Below are 13,306 nucleotides of genomic sequence, written 5' to 3'. Positions count from 1 at the left end.
CTATCTTTTCCCCTCTGTACCAACCTGCAAAATAACAAAATAAAATTCTTATTATGAAAAATAAATTTATTTCATCCACAACTAATGTGTAAGAGGTTCATGCAAAATATTTTATATGTAATATTTGTTCTATATTATTGGAAATTTTAAAAAATTAAAGATATTTAAATTTGAGAAGGTCTAAAATTTGTATAATATAAAATCTTACTATTCAAGCAAGCAAAAATTGTTTGTCTTACCTTCTATAGTTGTTTTGCAGTGCCAGCAGGTAATATGAGGTTCCCAGGGTTTGTCTTGATCTCCGACAGGCATATCGAAATATATCTTGTAGGCTTCACACATTTTAGCAGATGCTGTCACAGATTGGTCTATGTGTTCACTTAGGCAACTAAAACTAAACTGAAGTGGTGAGTGGTGAGCCCCTGTATATATATTACGATGGAAAGTTCTAGAAAATTCTTAAAGGTTCTTGAAAATTCTCGTAAGTTCTACAACATTCTAGAGAGTTCGAGGAAATTCTCTATCAGCTACTCAGCACTAAATCTACCTGTAATGTTCTGGAAAATGGGTAAATTTAAAAATTTCATTATCGAGGTCACAAAAGCAAAGTTTGAAGAGAAAAATAGGTCTTTTCCATTTACTTTAGGCATATTCAATTGGGAAATAACACTTTCTGTCCAGGAACAAGAAAAAGTAAAAATTTTGTTACATAGTGTCATTTACTGAATACAAGTCATATTTTACGCCGATTGTCTGTCTGGTTATCTACTAAACTAACGCTAAGAATACTGCAGCCTCGAGTGTTTAAACCAATTGATAGTCATTCTCTGTGTACTTACATACTACGTCCAGATACCCCACTTGGCTAATCATGGGGGCAGTGTTCACCTGGCACATATAGCCTCCTCTGTCAGACTCCTTCACATCCTTGATTTGCAAGACAAAGTTCCTGTTGTCCACGTGATTTAAGCTGATCCGGTAATTTCTGGTAATCACGTGATCATGGATAGAGAGTATAGCCTTAGACTCCACTTTTATCCACGCCGCCTGTCGAGAAGCGAGATGCAATTAATATCAAAATAGGGCATAAATTAAGGACTTACGAAACAATTCATTGTTGTGTATTTATGTATTATTATTCGAGACATAAAGCTCTCCTCTTGAGCCAGAAGTTTGTCGGGTTTTTTTTTTTTTTTGTTTCTGGAATTTCGCGCAAAGCTACACGAGGGCTATCTGCGCTAGCCGTCCCTAATTTAGCAGTGTAAGACTAGAGGGAAGGTAGTTAGTCATCAACACCCACCGCCAACTCTTGGGCTACTCTTTTACCAACGAATAGTGCGATTGACCGTCACATTATAACGCCCTCACCGCTGAAAGGGCGAGCATGTTTGGTGCGACGGGGATTCGAACCATCGACCCTCAGATTACGAGTCGAACGTCCTAACCCACCTGGCCATGCCGGGCCTGAGCCATAAGTAACCAAAAAGTAGAAAGTTAAGTACATCACAGATGGCTATACTAAACAAAATAATGTTACCAGTTGTTGTCAATCTCTATCCTTTTCTTGGTGGACAGTAAACTTGTTCTTTCTAACTTCTATAGACTGTCTCCACTGCATAAAAGAGGATTTCTGAGCTTTTACCCGAAATGACGCAGTTACTAAATTCAATCAATCAAACATTGGTGATCAGCAGACGTAATGACAGAAACAAAAACACTGAAGTCTCGGCTTACTTAGATTCACAAGTTTTGTGATGTTTCTAATCTAAAGAACTCGATAAAAAGTTCCCTTATTTCTGGTTTCCTTTGTTTTATTTTTGTCATATTAATTCTTAAATATACCATACTTCAAAGGCATTTTTCGCCGCGTCTGTTTTGTCTGTTTTATGAGGTACTCTAGAGTCTAAATTAATCATAGGACTGGCTAGATACTTTGAAAGTTATTTCAAATGTGAAGTTCAAAAGTGACAGTTGGCTCACAGGTGAAACCACAGTGTTCGTAAGTCGTCACGTCTTGTACAGAGATTCAGTACAGGAAATGAGCACAGGTGGCACATCATTTGGTACAAGCAGTAAACATAGGTGACACATTATTAAGTGCAAACAGCAAACATAAGCGAAACATTACTGAGTTCAAGAAGTGAACGTGAGTAACACAGCGTTCGGTACTAGCAGTGAATATGTGCGACACATTATTAAGTACAAACAGCGAACATAGGTGACACATTACTGAGTACAAGAAGTGATCGTGAGTAACACAGCGTTCGGTACTAGCGGTGAATATGTGCGACACATTATTAAGTGCAAACAGCAAACATAAGCGAAACATTAATCAGAACAATAAGTGAACAGTGCAAGAAAACATACCAATTACATCACGAAGTATGAGAAATATATTATTGAATTCAATACATTCATAGAAACAACTCGTAATTCAGTAGACATGTTGAGGATAGATGAAACATTATTGAGTATGTTAGAGTGCATGTTGTATTTCCATTGCACTTTATTATCAAGTTTATATCAAGAAGTGGGACAAGTTATTTCAGATCCGAAGTTAGTCTCTGATTCAGATCACGACACAAGCACGTGACCGATTTAAACTGTCTGATATTCCTGGTTATAGATCGATGTTTCTTTCGCTTTGTTTTTTTAATACGTAAATTTCCAGTTAAAGCTTAGAAGCAGCCGTTTGTTTTCGCGTAATCCTTACTTCGACGTTTCGCTGTTAGAACCTTACTTTGTGAAAACAGCACACTAAATTAGATGATCAATTACGTTTAGCCGATGCGTTTAATCTTAGACCCACGAAAATGGACGAACAGAACTAACGCTGACTATCGTGTGACAATTTGGTATGCAAGAAATTAACACAAAGATGTCTGACGGGCATTTACGAATTCCCTCAGTTTTTTCGCTTCGCTTCTTCTTTGTGGGCATTTCGATATGTTTACTTTTTGAATACCCAGGAGGGTCAGGTGCACAAGACCTCTTCCTGCATCCCTAACTTTCATGTCGGCTACTAGTAATAATTTGTTGTTGTTGTATCCCAGAATATCCCATAGCACTCAGGCTCTTTTCAGAACAATGTCCATGTATTGTTTTGATTTGTCTTTTTTATTATTATTATTATAATTGTTTTTTATTTCTATTTAATTTTTATCTTTTTTTCAACATTTTTATTATAATAATAATAATAAAATAAAATAAAGGAAAGATAAATAAATAATAATAATAAATAAATAAAATAATAGTAGTTTTAAGTGTCCAGTGCATGGTGACCAGCTTGTTTTATATTTCTTAAATATATATTTATAGGAGAGAGGTACTTAGGACCATGTTCATCATGAACGTAGATCACACATTAAATCATTTTATACCAATTCTTACTAAAATAACTTAGTGCATTATACAAGAGTCGAACAGATATTGTTTCTATGTTTGCATACTTGTACATGAATGTGGATGTAGTATTACGTGGTACTTTATAAGCTGAAGATTGAATTTTGTATTTTTTGTAGTTTGTGTATTTGTTTTTGTGTTATGTTTATCCAGGCTGGAGATGCGTATTCAATTGTAGGTCAAATGTATGTTTTGTAGATTTATATTATATTATCAGGAGATGTGCCTTCATTTTTACCTGAAAGACTTCTTGCATAATTTGCTCGTTTCCAGATTCTAATCAGGATATTGTTTGCATGCTGTATTCACGATAATTTGGTATCATGAGTTAATCCTAGAAATTTTGCGGAAGAAGCAGTCTGGAACAGCTTCTTTGTTTGTTTGTTTTTTGTTTTTCAATTTTGCGCAAAGCTACTCAAGGGCTATCTGCGCTAGCCGTCCATAATTTTGCTGTGTAAGACTAGAGGGAAGGCAGCAGCCAGTCATCACCACTCACCGCCAAATATAGGGATACTCTTTTACCAACGAATAGTGGGATTGATCGTAACATTATAACGCCCTCACCGCTGAAAGGGCGAGCATGTTTGATGCGACGGGGATTCGAACCCTCGGCCCTCAGATTACGAGTCGAACGCCTTAACCCACCTGACCTTGCTGGGCCCAGTTTCCTTGTGTAGAGTGTTTCGTTTAGCCCAAGAGTTGGCGGTGGGTGGTGATGACTAGCTGCCTTCCCTCTAGTCTTACACTACTAAATTAGGGACGGCTAGCACAGATAGCCCTCGAGTAGCTTTGTGCGAAATTCCAAACAGTGTTTCGTCAATCGGTTTTCTAAAAATATTCAAATACGCTTAAACATGTTGACCGGCAAACGATTAGAAAAACAAAAACTATGAAATGTGAAATCATAAAATATTATAAAAAAAAAACACTTAAAGTGAAATTAACTTTAAGATGAAATAAATCGTTATATCAAAAAATAAGACGTGATTTTGTAAAGTCTGCACTTTTTAAATGCCCAGAAGTGTTAACCTCAGGAATTGAAAAAAAAAAATATATATATATTCACTTAATGTTTGGAGTTCGATTTTTTTTTACGCATGGCTGGACAAATCATTTATTTCAACTGAGGAAGACAATAAAAATGTAAGGATACTTGATAATTCTAAACCGAGGACAGATATTGACAAGAAAAACTAGTGACGTCAGCCAGGCTTAACGGAAAATATTAACTTACCTTCTTAGCCTAACGATCATACCTGATCCATTATTATACGAGGTGATACTCTCTCTACCATAAAATATTCACTGTTAGATGTTCTGTAAGCTCTGTCTACCATAAAATATCTACTCTCTACTCTGTTAGATGTTCTGTAAGCTCTGTCTACCATACAATATCTACTCTCTACTCTGTTAGATGTTCTGTAAGCTCTGTCTACCATAAAATATCTACTATGTTAGATGTTCTGTAAGCTCTCTCTACCATAAAATATCTACTATCTACTCTGTTAGATGTTCTGTAAGCTCTGTCTACCATAAAATATCTACTCTCTACTCTGTTAGATGTTCTGTAAGCTCTGTCTACCATAAAATATCTACTCTCTACTCTGTTAGATGTTCTGTACGCTCTGTCTTTCATACCTGAAATATAACCAACATTATCCATTCCTATTTTAAAATTTAATAATAAACTAACTAAAGAAATATAACCAAGCAGTTTTAAACATCTTGTTCGATTTCTGTCAATGTTCGCAGCAACAAGTCCACAGTTACAGTGGCACTGACATCCATTTCTCTGGTCTTTAGTTCTCTGATATTTCGTGTTGACAAGAAACCCGCCTGAAGTAAAAACGTATTCTCAAGACGGCTGGTATGGGTATTAAAACTTTAATTAAAACAAAGTACAGAACAACGTTTTGACCTTCTTAGGTCATCTTCATGTTAACAAAGAGAGTTTGTAAAAAAACAAAATAGGGAAGATAAATTTGGGCCACCCTGTACATTACGTAAGAGGGCGCTTCAAAAATTATGCGAGAGACTTAATTCTAAGTTTCAAATGTTATGTAAACATTTCTTTAAATAATGGTGCGTAAGTTTATAGTTTAAGTTTCAGCTTTGGTCTACGCAGTGGAAGATAACTGGAGTTGAAATAACATGCAGAACGCCCATTTTAAGAATAAATTCAGTTTTTCAACTCAGTCTTTAGAAAGCGCACTAAAAATTACAATAGATGTTTAATTATAACCAGAAGTCAGGTAAAAAATAATGAAACTAAAACTTTATATGAAGTACTTTACTTATTAAAAAGAGCAGATAGAAAAATTATATTTCCATAAACATTAATTATGTATTCTAGAAAGTTCGTTTCACTCACATATCATGTAATTATCTTGCTGACGAAGCTCCTTGAGTTTAAAACTTTCTACAGAACACAATCGAGTCGCCCGTCGTTCGGTTGAGAACGTTTATAATTAGAACACAATAGCGTAATAATATTTCTAAATGCCAAAGCTACGTCATTTCATAAGCCCCTTGATGGTTCTAGGCAGTCGGTTTTAATTAATAATCCGAAGTATAACATACGTATTGCACTTTGCACTAATCTAATTTTGTAGGACTTAATTTTCTCTAGACAGACGCTCTAAGCAAAGGTGAGAGTTTCCCAATTGTTCTCACGGTTCAGGTTTAGATGATTGAAACAACATATAAGAGAACCTCACTGTTACCTCGGGAAGTGTTGAAAATGTTCTACAGTATATACGACATTTTCAGCATAATTCTCGAATTTAATGAAAAGTTTGAAGATGATACGAGCCTCAGGAAAGTGATTTTAAACTATCAAGACCTGTTAGAAGTCTGAAAATTATTACACAGAAACCTAAACTTAACCTTTATTGTCGAGTCGCCGAAACTAAATAGATTGAGCAAATCTTTCATTAGATATTCTGTCTACCATTAAAATATCTACTCTCTACACTGTTAGATGTTCTGTAAGTTCTGTCTACCACAAAATATTTACTCTCTTCCCTGTTGTATTTTCTGTAAGTTTTACCTTCCACAAAACGTTCTCTACTGTTCGAATATTCTGTAAATTGGTATATCACTCTTCGTAGTACAATGAGACCAATATTCGTCTAGATGCAACACTGCCAAATTACGACTAACTGTCTTGAATACAAAACCATTGTGATCACGTGTTGCTCAGTGAGAATCAAAGGATCTTCCTGTACACAGTGCAGGCATTATCTCATTGTCAGTGAGAATCATAGGATCATCCTGCACGCAGTGCGGGCATTATCTCATTGTCAGTGAGAATCCTTGGGTCTTCCTATACGCAGTGCAGGCATTATCTCATTGTCAGTGAGAATCCTTGGATCTTCCTGTACACAGTGCAGGCATTATCTCATTGTCAGTGAGAATCATAGGATCATCCTGCACGCAGTGCAGGCATTATCTCATTGTCAGTGAGAATCCTTGGGTCTTCCTGTACGCAGTGCAGGCATTATCTCATTGTCAGTGAGAATCCTTGGGTCTTTCTTTATACTGTGTAGGTTATTACCTTATAGACAACGAAAAACATCGGATATTCCTATATATCGTGTAGGATGTGTAGGGTGACCTGATTACTTTAACCACAGCTTATCAGGTCACCTCTTAAGTAATGTCCGATTTTAAGTTCAGAAAAAGTTCAGAATGGATTTCAAACGCTTTTAAAGTTATTTAATCAGTAATGTATGTTCCATTATTATTAATTACTTCCTGCCAATGATTCAGAACCTTCTGAATGTCACTTCTATAAAATCCTTGGGATTTGGAGGAAAAGAATGTAGAGAGGGTAGTTTTGACATCTTCATGTGTTCCAAGTTCTTTTCCATCAAGATAGTTCTGTAAACTTTGGAATACATGATAATCAGATGGGGAAAGGTCTGGAGAATAAGGAAGATGTGGAAGGTTTATCCAGTTTAGCTCTTCAGTCTTTACAGATATGATTCTTGCTGTATGTGGCCGTGCTTTATCCTGGTGTAACACAACACCTTTACGATTGATCAAAGCAGGCCTGTTTTCTTTCAGTCAAACATCCAAACGATCTAACTGTTGACAATAGAAGTGATGTAATCGTTACATTGAGTGGCAGCAACTCAAAGTGGATCACACCAACAATATCCCATCAAACGCTTAACAAGACTTTCCTAGGATGGAGGTCCATTTTGGGTCGTACTTTATCCAGTTTACCTGCACTGAACCATTGTCTGCTGTGCTTAACATTTTTATAAAATATCCGTTTGTCATCTCCAGTCATTAATCTGTCCATAAAAGATGAGTTACGTTCACGAGAGTGCAGAGAAGTACAAATGTCCACTCTTGCTCTAAGGTTGTTTTCTGTCAAATCACGGGGACCCATTTTCCAAGTTCTAACACCTTTCTAAGCTGTTGCAAATTATAGTGAACTGTTAAATGGGTTGAATTAAGCTTCTGTGCTTGTTCTTCAACTGTTACATCACAATTTTCATCAAGTGTAGCCAGCAGCAAGTTATCATTAAACTCAACAGGATGACCTGAACGTAAGGCATCACTTAAGCAGTAGTCACCTGATCTGAACTTCTGAAACCACCTTCAACATTTTGTTTCATTCAGAGACCCGAACCACAAACACGTTGAATATTTCGTGTAGTTTCTGCTACACTATTGTGTTTTTTAAACTCATAAAGTATCGTATTCGTAATGTGCTTCATAGACACATTCATCTTCATAAGAGTTTATTTGATTAATGATCTGAAAAAGTGGACTTGGGTTACTTTGTTTTATTTGTCTGAACATTTTTATGCCCGTCCTACTACATATCTTAGTCATTAAAGCCTTCTACAAAGACAGAAATGATTATGGACTTTCTGTATTACATTTTCGGACATTACTTGTAGGATGACCTGATAACATCAAAGAGCTTGACTCTCAACAAAGAAGCTGACCTGAAAAAGTCGAAACGTTGTTCTCTGTTTATCAATAAAAGTGTTAATACCCATACCAGTCATTCCGAGATACATTTTCAAAATGTTGATCTACTAATGTATACAAACATTTTATTATAATATTAATTATTTATTTCGAATGAGTTCGAGGGAATACATCTAAGCAATAACTATGATTAGTAGGCTGAATAGTATTTATGGCCAATCCACATTTAAGAAAGAAACATAAGTTTGGAAAAAAAACAGCCTCTATACTCCAGATATATATAAACAATTTTTTTTATACAAACATGTAAATTCCTCTTGTAAGGGCCCGGCATGGCCAAGCATGTTAAGGCATGCGACTCGTAATCTGAGGGTCACGGGTTTGAATCCCCGTCGCGCCAAGCATGCTCGCCCTTTCAGCCGTGGGGGCGTTATAATGTTACGGTCAATCCCACTATTCGTTGGTAAAAAGAGTAGCCCAAGAGTTGGCGGTGGATGGTGATGACTAGCTGCCTTCCCTCTAGTCTTACACTGCAAAATTAGGGACGGCTAGCACAGATAGCCCTCGAGTAGCTTTGTGCGAAATTCAAAAACAAACAAACCCTCTTGTATGCAATAGAAATTTTGAAAGGAAACTCAATGATTATGGATCTGCTTGCTCAGAAATAACAGCTGTATAGCTAAGCTGCTTGGTTAACTCAGTTTTATAAAAGTCGTGTTTAAATTTACTGAAATAAGGAAATTGTTATGAAAGGCTTATCCAAAGAAACATTAATGGAATATTTAATGAATCATGAATAAGCTATTTTTATAATACGTTTATTTAATAAATCAGCGAACTCATTTTTATAAAAAGAAATACTGTCTAATGAAGCAGTGACGAAAGATAACTACAAAACGATTATTTAAGGGACTCGAGAGAAAACATTATTTTTAAGATACTGTCTGACGAGGCAATGATACAAGATAACTAGGTATAAAACGCTTGTCTGAGAAATGCGTAGAACGTTTACGTCTAATATTATCAGTTTTATCGCATCTACCAGTTTGTGTTTTTAGATGTATACATTTAAAAATGTATGAGTTCTTCTAATATTATACATGCATCGTGTATCATTGGTTTTTTGAGTATAGGCAGATAATAGCCAGCAAATGTGTCTTATTAATTACAACGCTTAGATCGTTTTTATATATATCTTTTTTTTTAGAATTATAATTACACTAATGAAATAATTTTGTATTCTTGGCTCAGTAAGTAGATTTAGGGCTAACATGAATCTCTTAAACTGGTGAAACCTCATAAAGTACTGTTGGGATTATGACCGAAAATATGGTTAAAAGTAAGGATGTGGAATTGTTGGTTCAAGGGAAGATAATTATCACATGTGTTATTTTTATGTGTTATCCAAGGGAAGGTAAATAACCACACGTGATATTTTTTGCGTGTCATTCAAAGGAAGGTAAATCACCACACGTGATATTTTTAGCGTGTCATCCAAGGGGAGGTAAATCCCCACACGTGATATTTTTAGCGTGTCATCCAAGGGGAGGTAAATAACCACACGTGATATTTTTAGCGTGTCATCCAAGGGGAGGTAAATCACCACACGTGATATTTTTAGCGTGTCATCCAAGGGAAGGTAAATAACCACACGTGATATTTTTAGCGTGTCATCCAAGGGGAGGTAAATAACCACACGTGATATTTTTAGCGTGTCATCCAAGGGAAGGTAAATCACCACACGTGATATTTTTAGCGTGTCATTCAAAGGAAGGTAAATAACCACATGTGTTATTTTTTTCTGGTGTTTATCCAAGGAAAGGAAAATCATCACATGTGATATTTTTATATTTTTTACGTGTTATCCAAGGGAAGGTAAATCGCCACACGTGATATTTTTAGCGTTTCATCCAAAGGAAGGTAAATAACTACAGTGTTATTTTTCTGGTGTATTACTTTAAAATGTTAAACATTTACAAATCATTAATTTACATATTACTTTTGAATAATTTTAGGGCAGATCTACTAATATTTTGTCAGATTTTGCTAAACATTTAAAAAGTCGTTTTCCTTGTATTCAATGTGTTGTTGTCCGTACACTCATTTTGCTATTTTAAGGGTTTGGTTTGGATTTCAAGCAAAGTTACTCGAGGACTCTCTACGCCAGTCGTCCCTAATTTAGCAGTGTAAGACCAAGGCTTAAAATAATTCCATTTTAAACAATATATGACAATGGAACAATATTTAGACAGTTCAATAATTATATTACAAACAATACGTCAAGGCTTAAAATAATTCCATTTTAAACAATATATGACAATTGCAAGAATTCTATTTTAAACAATATATTAACACTTACAAGAATTCCATTTTAAACAATATAATAACACCTAAAAGAATTCCATTTTCAACAGCATATTAACACTTACAAGAATTCCATTTTAAATGATATGTTAACACTTACAAGAATTCCATTTTAAACAACATATTAACACCTACAAGAATTCCATTTTAAATGATATATTAACACTTACAAGAATTCCATTTAAAATAATATATTAACACTTACACAGATTTTTCAGAAATGTGAATTCTTACAATTATAAAAATTCCATTTTAGACAGTTTACTTCGGGAAACACTTCACGACTAAATAAAAAATAAACTTCAACTGTCTTTATTTTTGTACAGTTAAGAATCAGTAAGCATCTACTGTATTGGATACATTTTTTTTTTGACTGCATGAAAAGAAACGTTGCTAATATTTTGATTTGGAAAGTCTGATATTAAATCACACACTTCACGCGACAATGAACAAAAATTAAACTCTCACAAACTTTTCCTCTGAATATACTGAATTTATAAATTTTTATTGTTTTTATTTTTTTTTCTGACGATACAGCAGAGCGTGCAAATAATAAATTCTAGCGTGTTGGCGCAAAGTGTTTTAAACAGGGAAATATGTGTGATAGTATCGAATGGAATTATGGAAAGTTGCATTTCTTTTCGAAAGAATTGCCAATTCCGGGATCTGTAAACGAAGTGTTCCTTATGAAAATTTATCACAGCGTAAAACTGCGAGTAAAAAAAATTATATTTCACTTTGCACGTGCTCTTTGCTTAACACAGTTCTTAATTAAAAGAAACACATGATTGGCTATTACTTGTATAATTTTGTGATAAAAGGCATTTTACCTTCATAATTATATCTTTTGAAATCCTTATTTTCTGACGTTAAGTGTTAAGTTATGGTGTTATGTGTCATCCCTTCTTCTAATGTTAATCGCAGTAAGCTGAATAGAAAATTGAATAATATATTCAGTTGCTTGTCCGAATCCTTGTTGCACCAAACATGCTCGCCCTTTCAGCGGTGAAGGTGTTATAATGTGACGGTCGATCCCACTATTCGTTGGTAAGAGAGTAGCCCAAGAGTTGGCGGTGGGTGGTGTTGGCAAGCTGCCTTCCCTCTACTCTTACACTGCTAAATTAGGGACGGCTAGCGCAGATAGTCCTCGTGTAGCCTTGCGCGAAATTCAAAAACAAACATACTATTTCGAGCATAAAGCACGCGCAGGTAACAATGGTTGAACGAACCTCTTAGCCACGATGATAATCCTAATCGGTTGTAGCGTATATAAAGACTACACACAATCAAGAAAGCCATCTTATCTGAGTATAGCTCATTAGTTAAAGAACAAAGTCTGTGATTCTTTCCTGCGAAGGATTATGTTAGAACTCTAACGTTTACTTCTATAACAGACACTTGATCGGGTTAAGTTATTTTCTTTCACTCTCTAAGAACCAATATCGTACAGTACGAGTACTTTAGATTATTGCCGTAAATGACCAGATACAGAGGTCTCTACTTCTGTTAAAAAAAAAACAGTACCCATACTATTACACCACTTCCAGCAATTTGCACTATAGGAGCAATCTAAGCAAGTGCTTCTAGTGACTACTTCTGGTTGGTCAATGATGTCCACAATTGGCACTTTAAACACCACCGAAATCATAGTTTACTTGAAGATATCTGACAGTGTGACGTCGTTTGTATTTTACAAGTGTTTAACTGTTTTTCAGTCAACAGCTACTACCAGACATATAGGCTTACAGTGTCAAAGCCAATATTCATGCCGTGGAAAATACATTTATCAAAACAGCTGATGCTGGTTAAAAAAAAAACACACACGGTATTTTATAGGGAGCGTCATCACGAGCACTAATTACCAAACCCCTTTGAAAGTCGGAGAGGCCTTGCTCTTACCGATTAACCATATTATGAGTACATTTATTAACAGGAGAAACTCGAACAATTGCGACACGTAATCAATCTATTTTTGTTTCACATATAAATAAATACTGTTCAACCGATATGTGGGGAGGGATGATAAACGTTATCGGTGTATAGAATATTAACTTGTTAAATAAAACATGAACAACAAAACAAAGTGTGTCCATTCGCTCTAAAGTAATAAATTTGCAAGCCATATTTCCTAACTGTGCATTACATCATGATTACGTAACTGGAGCTAAGAAGACCTAACTGTACATTACATCATGATTACGTAACTGGAGCTAATTAACATGACACTCCATTTTCCGAGTTTCACCAAGTTCAGTTAATATTAGAATTAGTGAAACGTTTATGACAATATGTCTGTATAACTCCACCGTAATGATGGTCGCGCTTGACGTACAATGAATATATCTTACATTTTAAACTTGTAATAATAACTATAATGTGTAACGTAACTTTCTGACCAAGACTAAACAGGAGAGATTTGTTCTTAGGTAAGTAAATCAGTTCAACGTTCGATATGACACTTCATTACCTTCGTACTGATTGTTTAATTATTTCATATATGAAATTTCATCTAATCGTTTTAGCAACCGTCCTTTATTGTCATTGTTGTAGCATTTCTTTACTGTCGTTGTCGTGAGCGTCCTTTATTGTC

General features: G+C 35.2%; 1 protein-coding gene across 4 annotated transcripts in view; it reads right to left on the bottom strand.

The window, feature by feature from the left end:
• The window catches only part of LOC143231763 (lachesin-like), a 179,385-nt gene that overhangs the window by 96,324 nt on the left and 69,755 nt on the right, over nucleotides 1–13,306 (bottom strand). For all 4 annotated transcript variants that reach the window (XM_076466403.1, XM_076466404.1, XM_076466407.1 and 1 more), the window contains exon 3: nucleotides 840–1,047. In XM_076466403.1, coding sequence (XP_076322518.1) covers nucleotides 840–1,047 — 208 coding nt within the window. The remainder of the gene's footprint in view (nucleotides 1–839; nucleotides 1,048–13,306) is intronic.

This window comes from Tachypleus tridentatus, chromosome 11 (assembly GCF_004210375.1).
Source record: "Tachypleus tridentatus isolate NWPU-2018 chromosome 11, ASM421037v1, whole genome shotgun sequence".
NCBI lineage: Eukaryota > Metazoa > Arthropoda > Merostomata > Xiphosura > Limulidae > Tachypleus > Tachypleus tridentatus.
Note: the sequence above shows the minus strand (reverse complement) of the source record. Positions and strands in the feature narration are given on the sequence as shown.